Source organism: Taudactylus pleione, unplaced genomic scaffold, assembly GCF_031769625.1.
Source record: "Taudactylus pleione unplaced genomic scaffold, aTauple2 ptg000018l, whole genome shotgun sequence".
In the NCBI taxonomy this organism is placed as follows: domain Eukaryota; kingdom Metazoa; phylum Chordata; class Amphibia; order Anura; family Myobatrachidae; genus Taudactylus; species Taudactylus pleione.
Genome location: NW_028284420.1, coordinates 10,821,321 through 10,839,072, shown reverse-complemented (window position 1 = coordinate 10,839,072; position 17,752 = coordinate 10,821,321). Strand labels below are relative to the sequence as shown.

General features: G+C 44.7%; 1 protein-coding gene across 5 annotated transcripts in view; it reads right to left on the bottom strand.

The window, feature by feature from the left end:
• PHACTR3 (phosphatase and actin regulator 3) overlaps positions 1-14,164 on the bottom strand; it is a 219,130-nt gene extending 204,966 nt beyond the window's left edge. For 2 of the 5 annotated variants that reach the window (XM_088482745.1, XM_088482768.1), the window contains exon 1: positions 13,792-14,163. In XM_088482745.1, coding sequence (XP_088338871.1) covers positions 13,792-13,918 — 127 coding nt within the window. In that variant the 5' untranslated portion in view covers positions 13,919-14,163. Of the gene's footprint in view, positions 1-12,094; positions 12,182-13,791 lie in introns of those variants that run through there. The other 3 variants (XM_088482775.1, XM_088482751.1, XM_088482746.1) reach the window with 3 other exon arrangements.
• Between the last annotated feature and the right edge of the window lie 3,588 nt (positions 14,165-17,752).

Sequence of the window (17,752 nt, the reverse complement as noted above, 5' to 3'; positions counted from 1 at the left end):
AATCACTCCCACTGACATCACTAGTGATGTCAGTGGGGCCGGCTTCAGACGGTAGGCGTTCCCATGGGAACGCCTCCGTCTGGCAGGCACGCCCACCAAAGGGGGCGTGCTGTCAATCAACATCGACAGCACGCCCCCTTTGGTGCGAGACTCGGAGCGATGGAAAACACGTCGCTCCCCGGGTCTCGCACATGCGCACGACGGAGCTCCCTCCGTCGTGCGCATGCGCAGTGGGGAACATCGACCCGCTTGCGAGCGTACTGCCCCCTTAGTGAATTCTGGTCTCCAGAAAATTGGGGCCACTTGCAGGGGTAAGTATAGGATTTACAGGGGAGGGGTCCATGTGTATACTGATATATATATGAATAAAACAACAAAAGTAGGCGCTACTCAAGGGACTTTAAATGTAGAACAAATGCTGTCATAGCATTAAGACTGATATATATATATATATATATATATATATAGTTAGCTATATATATCAAATATATACTGTATATATTTTTTTAAATATATCACAATCACACCTACACATGCATTCACACAAGCACACATACACACACACACACACACATATATATCAAATATATATATATTTTTTGAAATATATCACAATCACACCCACACATGAAAACACACACACACACAAACATACATACATGCTGGCGACCAGGGAGGACAGAGTAAGCTGCTGCGACTGGGCATGCGCAATTCACAGTGAAACGCATCTTTCTCCAAACCCCCAGAACTCCCACTTCAATGGTCAAGTGAGTGCCATTCGGAAGTGTGATCTACTCTCGTCAGAGTCGGGGAGAGTTCACAGAAATTTGTGAGTCTTCCAGTAGACAAGTATCTAGTACTGAGGTATGTTCTTATATTTTATATCTTATATAAAATATTTCTCATTAAACGTTGAAAAAGCAATATTTTGCCTACAGTGCCACCAAATATAATAAATACATGACAATGCATTCTGGCATAACTAATGTAAAACAGAACCAAGACTTCAAAGCTGATAATGGATCTGATTTCTCCACCGTAGACCCACCACCAGTTGCAACATTGGCTCATTGAGCAGCCCCTGTCTGGAGCAGTTTCCCTTGTAACTTTCTTGAATATGGCCACTGAGGTGGCATTGCTGCAGAAATACACCCATGACACTGCCATAACACGCCCATGAAACCTCACTGTGCGAGGACTTTAGGTCACCTTTCAGTCTCCACCCATAAAAGCCCAGGGATCGCAGATACCGACTCAAGTAATAATGATGTCATATGCAACTGTGTTACGGCATCGCACACCTTGGTTCATGCGTGCGCAGTAAGGGTTGCAGTGACTTAGCGTGCATGCGCAGTAGCAAAACATAAACTTAACTACACTACATCTACCTCTGAATCAGGACCATTAGCTGATACAAAACAGTACAAAGCAGAATAACACAACGTGGCAGCAACATTTAAGTAATGAAAACATTCTTATTCACTGACTGTCATTTTGTAAACCAGTTTGTAAGTATTTTGTGCCACAAATAGCAAAAAAGGGGTTTCCCCAACCCAACTGGGCCAAAATAAATATTTAAGGGAAAGAAGGGTTACATGGAAGAAACACGGATGAAATAGAGAAACACGGAAGAATTCTAATTGGAATTCGAAGGGACACAAAAGATATAAGTGAATATGTGAGTACACAAAGATGAGATGAGAGAGATGAAGGTACATGGGAGATATTGGAGAAAAAGTAACTCAGGAGACATAAGGGAGTGGGTGAGCGACACTTAGGAGACTTAATTGAACACAGTAGAACATGGGAGACAGAAGGTGACAGCCTCACATAATGTTTAATGTTTTTTTCCCGATTACAGATTGTTAAAAAGCATCTAAAATTTTTTTTTTTTTAACATTTCTTTTATTCACCAGAGCAATAATACATTACACATCATATATCATAAAACAAATTAAATAATAATTAGAACATAGGCCCATTAAGGGTATCAATTATACTTGCTTGCCTACTCTTCCAACCGAAATGGTCGGGAGCCTCCTGAAAATGGGGTGTCGCTCCCGGGCCCCCCGGAAGAGTGGGCAAATCTCCCGGCTGGCACCACCCCCCGCAAACCCCGCTGGCGTCCTCTTTCACCTGGCTTAGGTGGCCGGCCCGGAGGGAACTGATTACGCGATTTGCGCTGAATCGCGTCATTGTGGCCCTGCCCCCAGCTACACAGTGCCAGTAATCTCGGTATTGTGTAGCAGGGGCGGGGCCATGATTGCGCGGTCATGCCACAAAACCGTGTAACGCCCTTCTTGCTTTGCCGAGCTGGCTGCCTCCTGCCAGAAGAGGCAGCCAGATTGTCGCCAAGCCTGGTATCAATATCTAAATAATACAATATGGTAATAGAAAAATATTTCCATCAAAAGGCAAAAACAAAAAAAGGCTCATAATAGCAAAAGCAGTCTAAACATGGCAAGCACAGCCCCCTAAATATTTACCAATTAAAAAAAAGGGAAAGGAGACCCAAAAAGAAATAGATCCCACCTCAGCCTGTAACAGGAAAAGAAATGGGCGGATCACCCAGTAAAATCCGGGTTTCATACCAAGAAGTACTACGGAAGCACAAATAGATTTGGCGTCTTAAGGCCAACATAAAGGAGTCTATAAAACCCTCCCACAGCTAGAAAACATAAGCCATCTTAGGGCCTCATTTATTAACGAGTTTTATCACCAAAACGAGTGATAAATTTCACTGTGTATGATAAATGGTGCTCCAGCCAATCAGGTCTGAACTGTCAACTGTTTGAAAAATAACAGTTGGGAGCTGATTGGCTGGATCACCATTTATCATACACAGTGAAATGTATCACTCGTTTTGGTGATAAAACTCGTTAGTAAATGGGGGCCTTAGTCTCCTTATGCAGAGTGGGCTTTAGCCAATCCATTTGGAAAACAAAAAATAGTTTAGCCCGGAATAAAGAAACAGATGGGGGATCTGCATGGGTCCACATACCTAATATACATTTACGAGCCACCTCTGATATAACCAATAATAGTTTTTTACTATCTCTCCTACCTGAAATAGACCGTGGCAGAATACCCAAAATTGCCCACTCCGCCGATAGCGGAAGATAATTAACTAGACACCTGGATGCAAATCTGTTGACCGATGACCAAAATCTATATATAAGGGGACAATCCCACATACAATGTATAAAGGTTGCATCACAAGACCCACACTTAGCACAAACACTAGTATCCCATTAGGAACCTGCGGCGGGGGGAAAGATACCCATTGTGATAAATGTTATAGAACATTTCTCTATCACACTATCAAAATCCATAGAGATTCTGGGTACCTAGATTCACTTAAAATTACCATAACAGCACTTCTGAATTCCCACTTTGACCACTAAAATATTAACTGGCATACAAAAAAACTTTTATTACGGCTGTGAATAAAATGATACCATGTCCAAAGCTCATGTTCAGGGCAGACATACCTACGTGGCCGCCTAAGGTGCTAGGAGAAAAAATGTGGCATTGATCAACAAACAGCAGTCTCTTCTTACCTATGAACCTACCAGCTGCTACTCCACCATATCCGGGTCATCTCTATGAAACCTAGCTTGCATCTGCTAGGTCTGCTTATTTTTTATTTATATTTTTATCAGAGATATGGCAACATGCAGTGAGCAATAGGATAAAATGAACAAATGGGGGTGTAATTTTTTAAAGCCACTGCATCTTTAGTGATTTCGACCGCTGGAATTAACCAAAATATTTATATTTGCAGAACAGGATTTAAGCTGAGTACACACCTATACAATCGTAAGGCCGTTCTTTTTATTTCGATCTGTTCGTTTGATATAGAAAGGATGTGTATGCACGATCGATCCTGTTTTGAATGAAAACTGGTCGAATCGACGGATTGCATCTTCTGTGCAGTTTAATTTTCATCCGATTCAACGGGGCATGGTCGTACCGAAAGTGTTATGTGTATGCACCTTCGACCATTCGTGCGACCGTTCGTGCTATTGTACACCAAACCTGGGGCTGCCTCTCTGGGCGTGCATACTTAAACTCCATACGTTCAGGAATCATTCTGTGTGCTTCTCTCCTCTTCATATACATATTCTCAATTTTATTCCCCTTTACCCCACCACCTACTTGATTGTGGACACAAGCATACGTCCAGGGCCAGATTGGCCATTAAATTTGGCGGGAATATTCCCAGTGGGCCAACACACTGTGGGGCCGCCTACCAGCCAGTTTGTATTCTTTAACTTTAGTTTCTATTAAAAACAAACAGACAAGTCAGTGGGGCCGTGGATGACAGAGTGGGAGGGGGGCCACGTATCACAGCGTGGGAGGCGGGGCTGCGTGTGACAGTGTGGGAGGCAGGTGGAGCCGGGCTCTGAGCGCAGCAGCAATTGGTGGAGAACGGAGCAGTCCAGCTCCGACAGCAGCAAGAAGGAGGCCGGAGGTGGGTGGAGCCGGGTCAGCACGCAACAGCATCATGGTGGAGGAAGGGGCACCGAGAGGGGGGGGGGAGCGGGTACAAATTACCCAGGCCCAGGCTTCCTGAGGGGCCTGGAGGGGGCCCAGGTCCAACGCCGCCCCCCTCCCTCACAGCAGCCCAGCACACAGCGTGTGCTGAGCTGCAGTGGGGGACTGCTCGTGGCTGCTGAGCAGCAGCCACAGCAGTCTCCTATGCCTGTGGGGTGGTGCAATCACACTGATCGCGCCCCCTCTGGCTTTGCGCCAGGCGGAGGGGGCTCAGAGCACCCCCTGAAGGGGGCTTGGCCACGCCTCGCGCGATTAGGACACGCCCCCTGTTACCCGGCCCAATTGTGGGTGATGCAGGGGCACTAACTGGGTGAAACGGGCATAGGGGCATTAAGTGTGGATGATACGTGAGCAGGGGGACACTAATTGTGGATGATACAGGGGCAGGGGGCACTTTCTGTGGGTGGTATAGGAGCAGGTAACACTTTCTGCGGGTGATATAGGAACAGGGGCACTTTCTGCGGGTGATATAGGAGCAGGTGGCACTTTCTGCAGGTGATATATAGGAGCAGGGGGCACTTATTGCAGGTGAAACAGGGCCAGGAGGGCACTAACTGAGGGTTATATAGGGGCAGGGGGGGTGGCACCTACTGTGGGTGATACAGGAGCAAGTTACTGTGGGACAGTGTACGAGTATATAATGAGATGATATTCTGGGCTCTATTTATCAACATTATTTTTACTAAAATAATGTGAAAAAGGGTGTTTTCACACCCTTTTCACATTATTTTAGTATGACCTACAGTTATTACAGGGCAATTGGAGTAGAATTCGTAAAATTCTACTCCAACCCCTAATTATCACTTATTTTTAGTAAAGCAGATCGCATTTCCCATAATTGTAATGGGAAATGTGATCCAACCAGAGTTACTAAAAATAAAATGTGAAAAAATACCGGGGAAAGCCCTGTGATAATAACGCCACCTGGAGGTCTCCCCGGTTACCGGACTCCTGCCCTGCTCTAACGGGATGAGCAGAGCCGGGAGTCAGTCCCAGTAATCAGCTGTGTGGTCTAAACAGACAGCAAGCTGATTAATGGTAAAAAAAGAAAAAAAAATAGTAAAAAAAAAATGTACTTACCTGACTCCTGGGACCGGTGATCTGGAGAGAAGGTGGTCGCAGGGGGGAGAGGGGGGGTCGCAGGGGCTCCGCGATCACGGGGGGCGGGGCTTAGCGCCGGAGGGGGGGTAGCAGCGGCGACCGGTCGGCGCATGCGCGGGCACTTAATCACAGTATTTTTTGCGAAAATACCGTGCTAAGGCTCCGAAGGGGATTTGCAGGGACAGAGCTTTATCGCAAGCTCTGTCCCTGTAAGGGATTTGTAGTAAATCCCTGTGATATTGCCTGAATTCGCAATGCGAATTCACTCGGTAATATCACACTACAATACGCATTCAATATGCGGATTGTAGTAAATAGAGCCCTCTGAGAGGTGACTGTGGGTCACAGTGTAATATATTAGGGCACTGGGGAAATGGTGTTGGGGTCCTGGGACATGGCACTAGGGGTAGTGGGGAGATGGCGCAGGTGGCCCTGTCAAATGGCACTAGGGGTCCTGGGGAAATGGCACTGGGGGTCCTGGGTAGATGGCACTGAGGGCACAGAGGAGAGTCATGGGGATGGTCCAGGAGAGACACAGTGATGGTGCTTGAAAGACACATGGGGGATTGTACTAGAGAGAGATCCACGGGAAAGGAGCTGGAGAGACCCAGGGGGGATGGTGCTGGAGACTCACAGGTAGGACCACTGGTAGGTTTAAAAGAAAAGGCTGGGAAATGGTAAGCTTCAGTAAGACACAATTCTAAAGAAACCATATTATTGATATTATAAATTATACAAAATTAGCAAATATATTTTATATATATTTGTTTTATCAGGGAAACTTCTATTTTGTCCTGAACCAAAACGCATGTTACTATGTATTATCTGATTGAACCTCTGTTGCATGTTGAAGACATTGGCTTTATTCCTATGCAAACAGGCGGCTTCCAGACCATGTGATTTCCTGCATGAGTAGTGAATACTGAACCAAGACACGGCTTGTCCAGGAAGGATCATTTTCTTCAGAGGTTCCCTGTTGCAGAGAAATCATAAAGGTAAGAGAATACTCATTCACATGCTCGCTGTGTTTATTCACTGCAGAGAGGGGCTGGGGGCATATCCATCTGCTCTTGGAGCGGTGGGCATGCCCCCAGCATGATGAAAACAAGGAGAGTAGCTTGCAGGCATGGCATTTCACACAATGACACGCCCCTTGCATCAAAGCCACACCCACTTTTTCGGGGCGCACGCCTTTGGCGCACATAGGGCCACTGACAGGATTATTTCCAGGGCCACTTTAAATTCCCAATCCACCCCTGCATACGTCCTTCCTTTACCTTAAAACCTTTACCCCACCACCTATACTGCAAGGCTTGGCTTGCTGGACAGAGTAGTTCCACAACTTCCTGGGCTGTGTAATACTGCAATTGATAGTGGACACAAGCATACATCCTTCCTTTACCTTAATACCTTTACCCCACCCAGGCCCGCCAAGAGCCGTGGCGGGCCCCGGTAATAGGGGGTGTGGCCTAATCGCGGGAGGCGTGGCCATGCCCCCTTGCCGAGAAACAAAAAAAAAGATTTGCAGCGCGCGCTGGGGAGGGGGGGCGCTCTGAGCCCAGTCAGCCCGGCGCAAAGCCAGGGGGGGCGCGATCAGTGTGATCGCTCCCCCGCACAGGCATAGGAGACTGCTGTGGCTGCTGCTCAGCAGCCACAGCAGTCTCCAACTGCAGCTCAGCACACGCTGTGTGCTGGGCTGCTGTGAGGAGGGGGGAGTGGCGCCTGACCCGGGCCCCCACCGGGCCCCTCAGGAAGCCCGGGCGCGGGTAATCTGTACCCGCTCCCCCTCCCTCTTGGCGCCCCTGACCCCACCACCTATACTGCAATTCTTGACTTGCTGGAAAGTGTAGTTCCACAACTTGCTGGGCTGTGTAGTACTGTAATTGATAGTGGACACAAGCATATATCCTTCCTTTACCTTAATACCTTTACCCCACCAGCTATACTGCAAGGCTTGGCTTGCTGGATAGTTTAGTTCCACAACTTGCTGGGCTGTGTTGTACTGCAATTGATAGTGGACACAAGCATACATCCTTCCTTTAATAATAATAATAATAGCTCTGAAAATGTTCACGTAGGCTTGTTTTGGTCTCATAATCACACCCCCTTCCTGCCCATTATGCTAATTTTAGGTATACCCACTGTGAGCGCAGCCTGAAATCGGGAAAATGTGTACGCTGGTACAATCATTTGCCTGCGACATTTCGGCAGTGCGGTATGGAAGGTCGCACCTTGGATTGTATATGTGTGTATGCGCGTATCGGGACTGTGATCGGCACTTCCGAATGGGAACATTGTCGATCGAACCGTCGCATCGAATGTGTGATTGTATAGGTGTGTACCCAGCTTAAGGCCCAAGTGGGCCTGCGGCTGAAAATTATCAATGGCTATTGTGAGAAGTGTGACCAGTGCTGTGTATGTGTGGTCAGTGCCATGTGGGTGTGTACACTCCCTACACTATCAGACACAGGGGCCCATTTATTAATTATCGCATTTTGCAATGCGATCAGGGCATCCAGTACCGCACATGATCGCATTGCAAAATGCGATCATACCGGCTGAATGTACTATCCGGCACATGCAGGGAGACGGCACATGCAAGGAGCCCGTCCCTGCGATGTGGCCGGAGTGCATGCGGGACTGCTGCGCATGCGCAGTCCCGCGGACTGCACATGAGCGGCGCCCATTGCCGGCGGAGGGATCTGGGAGATCCCTCCGCCGGCTGAAATGCGGTAAGTCCCCATAGACTAACACGGCTAATGCTATCTTCAGATAGCGTTAGCTGCTGGGGCCAAAAATCGGGAATGTTTCGCAGGTGTTTTCCGGGAAATTTACCTCAAATTAACTTTGATAAATGGGCCCCACAATGTCTCCCTAAATACATAAAACTAATGTCAGATTACTGTTGGAGATTTTTTTCAAATCAATACATCATGTATAATACACTTTCGCCTTTGTCCCCAAAAACATGGATGCTATTTTATCAAAGTTAAAAGTTTGCTCTTTTATCCAGGCTTGACAAAGAAATGCCAGCATGCACACACACACTTTTTCAGCTCCAAAGTCTTTTGTATTCTTATGAAGCCTTGCTTGACAAAAGTTCCGGAGTGGAACCGAAACGTTGGCACTATGAATTATATGCATGCTAATAAAGCTTAAAGTATGTTTTTGACTTCAAAAGTCTGGCGAGTGCCTTTATCTATACGTATAGTAGAGGTGATATCCTTTATCTTTGGGTCACCCACTCCAGCAAATTACAAGATATAAGGTGTGAGTGATGGACCACAGCTACTATATATATATATATATATATATATATATATATACAGCAAGGAAAGAGGCGGTACTCTGAGTCTTGTGACAGCGGTGAACCCTACATAGTCACTATATATAGTCGCCTGACAAAAATGTGTTAAGTAACCTGGTAAATGTTAATAGAGTGACCTGGTGGTTAATGAGCCATGTACCTCAGAATATAATAATATAGTCAACTTGCAGTGTGTGCATCCTGGTTAATAATATTATAGAACCACCTGGTAGAAAATAAGTTATGCTCTAAGGAAAATAATAATATACAGCCACCTGGTATTAAATAAGTTATGCCATGGTAAATAATAATAATATTTGGGATACCCGGTGTTAAAGACTGGACCCTGAAGTACACCTGCAGCCTTTATTTGTTTACATTTTCTTCACCTATAATATAACCCCATTCCATTAATCCTGAAAAGTACCCCACTGTTTGCAAACATGCATGCGAACAGTGGCGTAACTACCATTGGTGCAAGGGGTGCGGCTGCTATGGTGCCCGAGCTGCATCTGTGGCCCGCCGCTCCCCCTGCACCCAGTTACGCAAACAAGGTGGCCACCGAGGTTGGCCCGGGTGTCAGCAGTGTTGATTTGTTTAAATAAAAAAGCAGAGATATCCTGTACTATTCTGCCAAGAGTTTCTGCTTTCTGATCATGTGTCGTAGGGACAGTGGATGATAGATGAGAGAATTTATGGCAGTTGTTCCAGGGCAGAAATATAGAAAAAGAAGGACACTTCTGCTAGTTAGACTCACATAATAGGTGGGGGGATTCTTATGTGATTTATTATTCTGTACATACACTGCTTGAACTGTACATTCGAGGGATTTGCTGGGGTTTTTTTCAATTCTATTGGTTATTATACTGTGAATATCCCACATGATAATCTCTACGTAGGAGACTGCAGTGTATAACCCTTTTTGCTTGCTTATTTATGTTTGTTACTATATATGATCTAGAACAATTGATGTATTGTTATGATTGAAATGGTAGGTTGGTTCTTTATCCCCCACAGGATCATAATAGACAGATTTATTTGCAATTTTATTTCCTAATATACTTCTCAATAATTCTGAGTCTTTTTCTTCTCTTTACTTTTGAGGTCAGTCTCCAAGATTAAGTTACATATTATTAATTGGAGTGATTCTATTGTGTCTCAAAGAGCACCATAGAGTGTTTGATTACCTTATTACATATGATTTTTTCTGGTATCATTGTACATACTAGGAATATATCTGGTTCAAAATATACAAACCAGTTACAATTATGAAGCTTTGGATACATTTGTTATACAGGAATTATTACCTTAAGGATTTATGCTGCATATAAAATCTTAAATTGAACTATTAAAAGTTATGTTTTAACAACTTTAACTACTTTATTATATTTGACAAGAGTGACCCCACAAAGGAATCTCTCTCTTTTTTCTGCTCTTTGGCAGAGAACACAATGCCTGTATCTGATGTAATTTTTGATTCTGGGGAGCACCACCAACATTGATAATTGTTCCACAATCTCAGTTTATTACTTTGCTTTCTTTGTACCGTTGGTTCACTACATATAACCATTTTTTATTGTCCACCTAATCCTGTGCGGAGGTTTTTCCCTCACAACCTGTGTGGCATAATGTATAAGGGGCACTACTACTGCGTGACATAATATGTATAATAGGTATTACTGTGTGGCATAACCTGAATGGGCTCTTTCTGGGGGCAAATGTATGTGTTTTTTTTACCTCTGGGGGGGGGCCTTTTAAGATCTTGCTATGTGGCCCACAAAATTCTAGTTACGCCCTTGCATGCAAACACAGAGGGCTGACTAATATATATGGTCACTTTAAAAAAAGACTAAAGGTACATACGCACGTAAATGACAATCAGCAATTTGCTCCCAAATGCCGGAAAATCAACAAAAACTGTTGTTTAAACAAATTGTTTGGATTTAATATGAACTTGCATGAGTCATAAAGTTTGATACTTGCTCAGACTGTGAGGTAAAATTATACTTCTATAGTTTTCACATAGGCTTTTGACAGACTGCCAGTTTACACTGGAGCCAGTGCCGGAACCTGTGTAATTTAAGAGTGTCCCCATTTTTAGGGATTATGTGACAGTGTGCAGCCCTGATGAAGTTCAAACCTAGGCAAAAACCTAATCCTGGTCAAACTACGCCACCATGCCAAATTTGGTGGAGCTAGGTCCAAAACACTTGTCAAGCATAAAGGACAAACAGACAGATCGATATACACTCTTTCTAGCTTATTATATAGATATACAATCACATGGCAGTGAGTGTTATCCATCGGGTAAATGAAATATAGACACCTGCAAGTACAAGAACCTATTTTAAAAAATAATATAGTGGCAGTGAACTGGTTATGAACATTGAAAATTAATATTTGTATGGACACCTGACAGTGAATTGGTTATGTACCATGGTAATAGGTATGTTGATTCACCTGGAAGTGAATGGGTTTTGCATCCTAGTAAACTATAAGTCACTTGGCAGTGAATGTGTTATGCACTCTGATAAAGAATAATGTTATGTTCAGGTGACAGCGAATGGTAAATAATAAAACAATAATGATACTGTCACCTTATGCTGGGTACACACTGGACGATATATTGTTCGTACAGCCATTGAATGATATATATCGCCCTGTCCGTCGGCTCGTGTGCACACCCGATATATCTGTGAACGACATCATTCACATATATATCGCATCGGCATTACTGCATAGCAGATGCGATATATCTTGCAGATATATCGTTCACATCTGCCATTGTGTACACACAACCGAGCAACAACCCATATGCTGGCCACAGGAAGCAGTTAAAATGACGTGCACACTGTTTCCTCTGGTCAGACATATCAGCCAGCTGATTGGTAAGTGTGTATGCACAGGCACATATTTACCAAATCGGTTGGCAAGACGACTGATCTGTCAGCCAAGTATGTACCCTGCATTACAGAGAATTGGTTATGCACCCTGGTAGATAATAATATTGTGACACTGTAGTAAATGGGGTAGTTATACACTCTACTAAATAATAATATAGTCACTGATAAATTAGTTGTGCACCATGTTAACAAATAATAATAATAACCACCACCACAGTATAATCACCTGGCATGACGTTGCCTAGTGCAGTCCCCTCTGCCTTTGTTCTTTGTGCAGGAGCACAGGCTGGAGCTCACTCAGCAATGGAATTTCTCCTGACAAAGAAGCAGCAGTTTGGGAGATGCTGCTGCTGCTGGTGCTGCTGTGACATCAGGTGATCTCATTGGAGGTCCTAGCTGACAGCATCCATCCCCCACTAGTAGAAGCAGCAAAACTAGCTGAGTGGGCACCTTCTTGACAGACAGTGTCACATCCTAACGTCTTATGTATGTGTAAGGGGAGATAATTATCTTATGAACACAGGGCAAATATAAAAAATACTCTTCTTGTTTACTATGTTTAATTAGTGAGCGCTGCGACCAGATCACAGCAGGACAATGGAGTCGCTGCTGCTGCAGGCTTATGACATAGGAAGTGGCAATACATTACATGGGAGGGGACTTATGTGGTCATTATATTGTATAGTACCTAACACCACCCCTTTCTGATCCGCCACTGTGACTGTCACTTATGCTGGCAGACTGACAGTCATATAGCTATACATAATCATGCTGTGGCTTGTAGCCAGGCGTAGTGCCTATTGTGCATTGTACAGCAGCACACAAACCTTTCCCCCATCCAAAACTACGAGATGATCACCAAAGGCTACAGACAATCCAGTGACAGTGCTGACAGCCTGCACATTGCTGATTGGATCCACAGGGAAGCAGCTACATGTGCACTCTCTAACACAGGTATCATCAACACACTAATCGTAGTGGGCACATGTGACAGCCCAGCATACTTCTTACCGTCTCCAATGCCAATTGCTGCCCGGCTAGGAGACATTTCAAGGGGTGTAATTATTACTCGGCTTGTACCCGTTTCCATAGAGATGACACCCACACCCCCCTGTTCCATTACAGCATCTCATGTAAATGTAGCAAACCTGCAATCTGTGATTAGCAAATACACGGGAAGCATGCCTACCACATTATTACGATGACCCCTCATTTACATGTGGAGCATTCAAAATTTCCTACAGAAAATAAATTAGCATGCACTGCTAATCATACACTGTACAATAGCCCCCTGCTTACTGACCCAAAATCTGATATAATAGACTGATATAATTATAACCCTTGCTCTCCTTCCTCACCAATCTGCAACAATATATAAAATTATGGTTCATGTTTTAAACATCTTTCCTCTCCCTACTTAGAAATACTATTTTTTTCACTTCCTAAAATGAGTATTCAGAGCAAAGCATTTGGTATTGCTGTAATATCCTGTTTAGCACTATTACAACAGTCACATAAGTATGACCATACATAAACTACTCAATACAACATCATACTACAATCAGGATAGACATAATAAAGCACACAACTAAAACGACAGAACAAAAAAATACCGTGCTATGTTCTTCCATTAATGACGTGTAATAAGAGGAAAGAGTATAGTATTATATATAGAAAGACTATATACACTGTACTTGGAAGTGTGGGTGGGATTATCTGAATTGTGCAATTAATAATGGCTGATTTCATTCAGAATCTGACTAAGCTGCTGTAAAATGAAAACTCAGCAATAGTGATGTCACAGATTATATTAACCCATTCAGACCAAGCTCTCCAATGGTAAAAGGAGCACACCTCCCCCCATACACACCCCCCTTCTCCACATATCTAGGCAGCAGGCAACCCCCGGGCTTTGTGCAATACCTGTGTAATCTTCTGACTCGGAACCAGGGTCTGTGGGAGTGCAGGGGTCACTGTGGATGATATTGGGGTCACTGTGGGATCTCCCTCTCGGCAGAAATGACCCGTGGAGCTCCTGTGATGTTGCCATGAGCCTTCAGGTGCGCTGACACTTGAGCAGGTTGCATTAAAAAAAAGGTTTAGCTGAGCTAGTTATATCCAATCCAGAGAAGGATCGTAGGCATCACTTCACTGTGTGCATATCACTTGGAATCTACCTTCGGCAGCAAATTGAGATCCCTGCATCATCTGGAGCTCCATAAACCGTTGCACATCATCCAGTCAGGCCTGGGAGACACCAGGTCCCCCTCCCAAAATCCTCCCCTTCAATGTTCTCCCTAAAGCAGTGGCAGAAAACATTGGGATTTTACCATCATCCCTTGCGAGAGGGATGCACCATGCTGACGTCAGCGGTGCCCATCAGAAGAAATACCTGCACTGCAACAGAAGACAGAACATTTAATGTGATGCGTCCTAGTCCCCAGTAATCCTCTATGACACGCCCTCCAACGGGTTATATTCGGAGTGCATTGTTACGTGCTCTCTGGATGGTACATACTGTAGTTACAGTATTCTGCACAAAGCTCTCCTGTCTGTGCTGTGCACAGCATACTGTATGCACAGACTGCAGAGAGTGAAGCTGATTGTACATTAATTGTCTGCTGCAGTTACCTGAGTGTACAGTGTATATGCTTTATACAGAAGTACTGCAGGGACGTACTGCATGTGTATGGCACAATCTGCATATGGATAGAGGAGACCTGACAATGAGCTCTGTGCAATGCATGTCTTTACATTTTAGAAGAAACCTATGTATTCAACACTATTATTATTTTTTCACAGTGATACTTGTGCTTCATATACTGTATACAAAATAAAAAATGTAAAGCATTTACCCTGCAAGAAGTCTATACAGGTAAAGGGTGTTTCAAAGTTCAGATGACTTATGGTGTGTACAGTATGTGCCCTCATGTAATGTTAATAGACCAGTTTATTTGTCTGTCTGGCTTTCCTTTGTGTACTCACTTATGTTTCTTTAATCACCAGGTAGAGTTGTCGTTTTCCTTGTCCTAACATACAAAGTATAACACAAAATCTGGTCTCTCCAAACAATTTTCCTGCGACATACTGTAGAGCAGATGTGATCACTACATTGGATACAAATACAGTAAAGGTGCCCACACACATAGCGATATTTTACACGATCTGGCTGATTCCGACGAATCGTGACGACAGATCGTGTAAAATATGGCCAAATCGTGAGGAAATCGTGAGTCCTAACTCACGATCACGATGCGATGCGCGTCCCCGCTGGTCGCACATCGCATCGTCAGATCTGCCGTGCAGTAGGGCAGATCTGACAATCTGGGACAAAATGCACTGGGGAAAAAAAAAAAAAGTTAAGCAGCACGATAGATCTTATGCTTTTTACTCCTACTAATCGTGTGTAGGAGCTGCCGGGGAGCTGCCGGGGGAGAGTTCAGGGGAAATCGCACACATCGTGGGATCGTGTGCAGATCGGTATGTGTGTGGGCACTTTAAGTTAAACATGAACACCACACAGATCTACTGTGATAAATGCATTGGCTACAATTGTTGCTAGAGACCAGCATTTGTGTCAGTGATAGTGACTGATGACACAAATAAATGGCTACAATAATAGAACAATGTAACAACTTACAAAATCTGTATAGCTGGGTACACACTGAGTCGGGCCGACATATCGGATCATGGGTACACATCAGAACAAGGTAATGAATGATGGAACGATACCTCGTTACGTCCTACATTACCTGCAATGGGTCTGCTTGCCGTATTGTCTGGTTGGACTTGCAGCACGGCCGACCAGACAATGTCGCAAGTGGCCACGGGAGCGCGCATAATGGCCGTACACACTGAGTGATAAGCAGGGTAGTTTTAAGAGAGGAGGGGGCCCGTGTTCATTCCCCGTGCAGGGCCCCCTCCTTTCCGGCAGCCGACTGACGCGGCTGGCCAGCCACCGCAGAAGCAGTAGACTCTCAGCACTAGAGTGTGCCCAGAGTCTACTGCGCATGCGCAGAACGCTGGGAAAATGGCCGCGTCAGACATTTTCCGGTGTTCTCTGCAGCGCTGACACCCGACACTGGACCACGGACAGGTGAGTTGTAAATAATATGGGTGCGGGGCCCCCGTGGGCCCGGGACACCCTGCACCTATTATAGATATGCCCCTGGCGATAAGGCCGATATGTCGCTCCGATTTACCCGGAAACGACATATCGTGCCGACATCATCTCAGTGTGTACCCAGCTTAAAAAAGCATGAACAAGCCAATCAATGTGATCTGCAGTTGGAAACCCATCTTTTGTATATATTGATACAATCAAGAAAGCACATATGAATGAGTATTAGCAGAACAATCTGTATTTAGGTGCATGCATTTGGACATTTAGTTCTGTGGTACTATTTATAAGGGATCATTTATTTTGTTATAATTTCCTCTGCATCTAGTTCTGGATTGAACAAGCTGAGGCAGAGGGTAATGTGGGCTGAACACTGGGCTTGATTCTAAGTTCCACGCAATGCTAATGTTTACATAGTTGAGCGACTATTTACTGCTGCGCATGCACAAATTATTCTGAAAGCCCTATGTGCATGGGTTACACAGAGTGTACTCATAAATGCGCTGTTGGGTACAGAACTGCTGGTGTTAGAAATGGCAATGTAAAACCATGGGCGGTTTCTGGGAAGTGGCCTGAAATGAATGGAAAAAAAAATCTGTTGCATAGGCGTGTAATGGGAGTGTCATGGCCGTGTAAGTGACAAAACTTCTTAGATGCAGAGCCGCAGCCACAGAGGCCATGCTTAGACAGAACTCAGGAGGAAACACTGCGTCTGCTATAGGCTGGTGCAAGTGTTGATGGTGAACACAATGATGTGCGATGGAAAGTGGGAGTCTCAGGACTTGCAAATTCCAGCGCACCTTAGTACACAAGAGGAAGACTGAATCTAGCATTTGCAAATAAGTTGCAGTTATGGCTGCATTAGCGTCCACCTCTGAATTAGTCCCTCTATGTTTGAGCCCTATAGATAAAGGACACCAGAGTGTACACTGCATCTGCCCTGACTATACTCTGCAGTGTTGCATAGCACAGTAATAGATTATACTCTCCACATACGGTATATATACAGATATGGTCGATCTATACTCTACATGCACAATACACATGCAGTCCCAGTATAGTATACTGGTCCCCTGTTGGAATACAGTGGTGTGTAGTTAGTACTGCAAGGGCTAATTGGTATGATAAGCAGTGAGACTGAGAAGCAGGAAAAGAGATGAGTTGCTGCTTCTACTACTCAGTGCAGTAAGATCCCAAAACAATGTATCAGGAAGTGAGATTATTAAGCAGGCTGGGAATACATTGGATATGGCTTTGGAGACGGTGAAAGAGGTTTTGCAGGAGAAAGTTCTAGAATGGCTGGTTTCACAGCTGTGCTATGGAATACTGGGCCTGATTCAGCAAGGGACGCATGTGAGAGATTGCACGGACCGGGCGCTGCGAATATATGCTAATTAATGCATACACACGGCATCCACAGCACAAGGATGCAGACACCCAGCAATAGATAGTGCTGTCCATCTCCCTTAACTCAATGCTCAATCAGCACGCAGGATAGTACAAACATCGGTAACATTGAGAACCATCGGACCCAGACACAAGTCAGGATAACCTGACTTGGCGCAGGATTTTGGCCACTTCCTGCGTGCATCGAGTCATCTGGCTGCGTATGCCGCCACACTGAATTAATAATGCACACCCCTTCACTTCCCCTTCTTTCCCCCACCCCTTCCCCTTTAACACCTCTATTTGGTAATCCGGCTTTTCCGCCGGGGATCCCAGCAAACTCATTTAGATTGTGGAAGTCACAGGGGATTCTCAAAA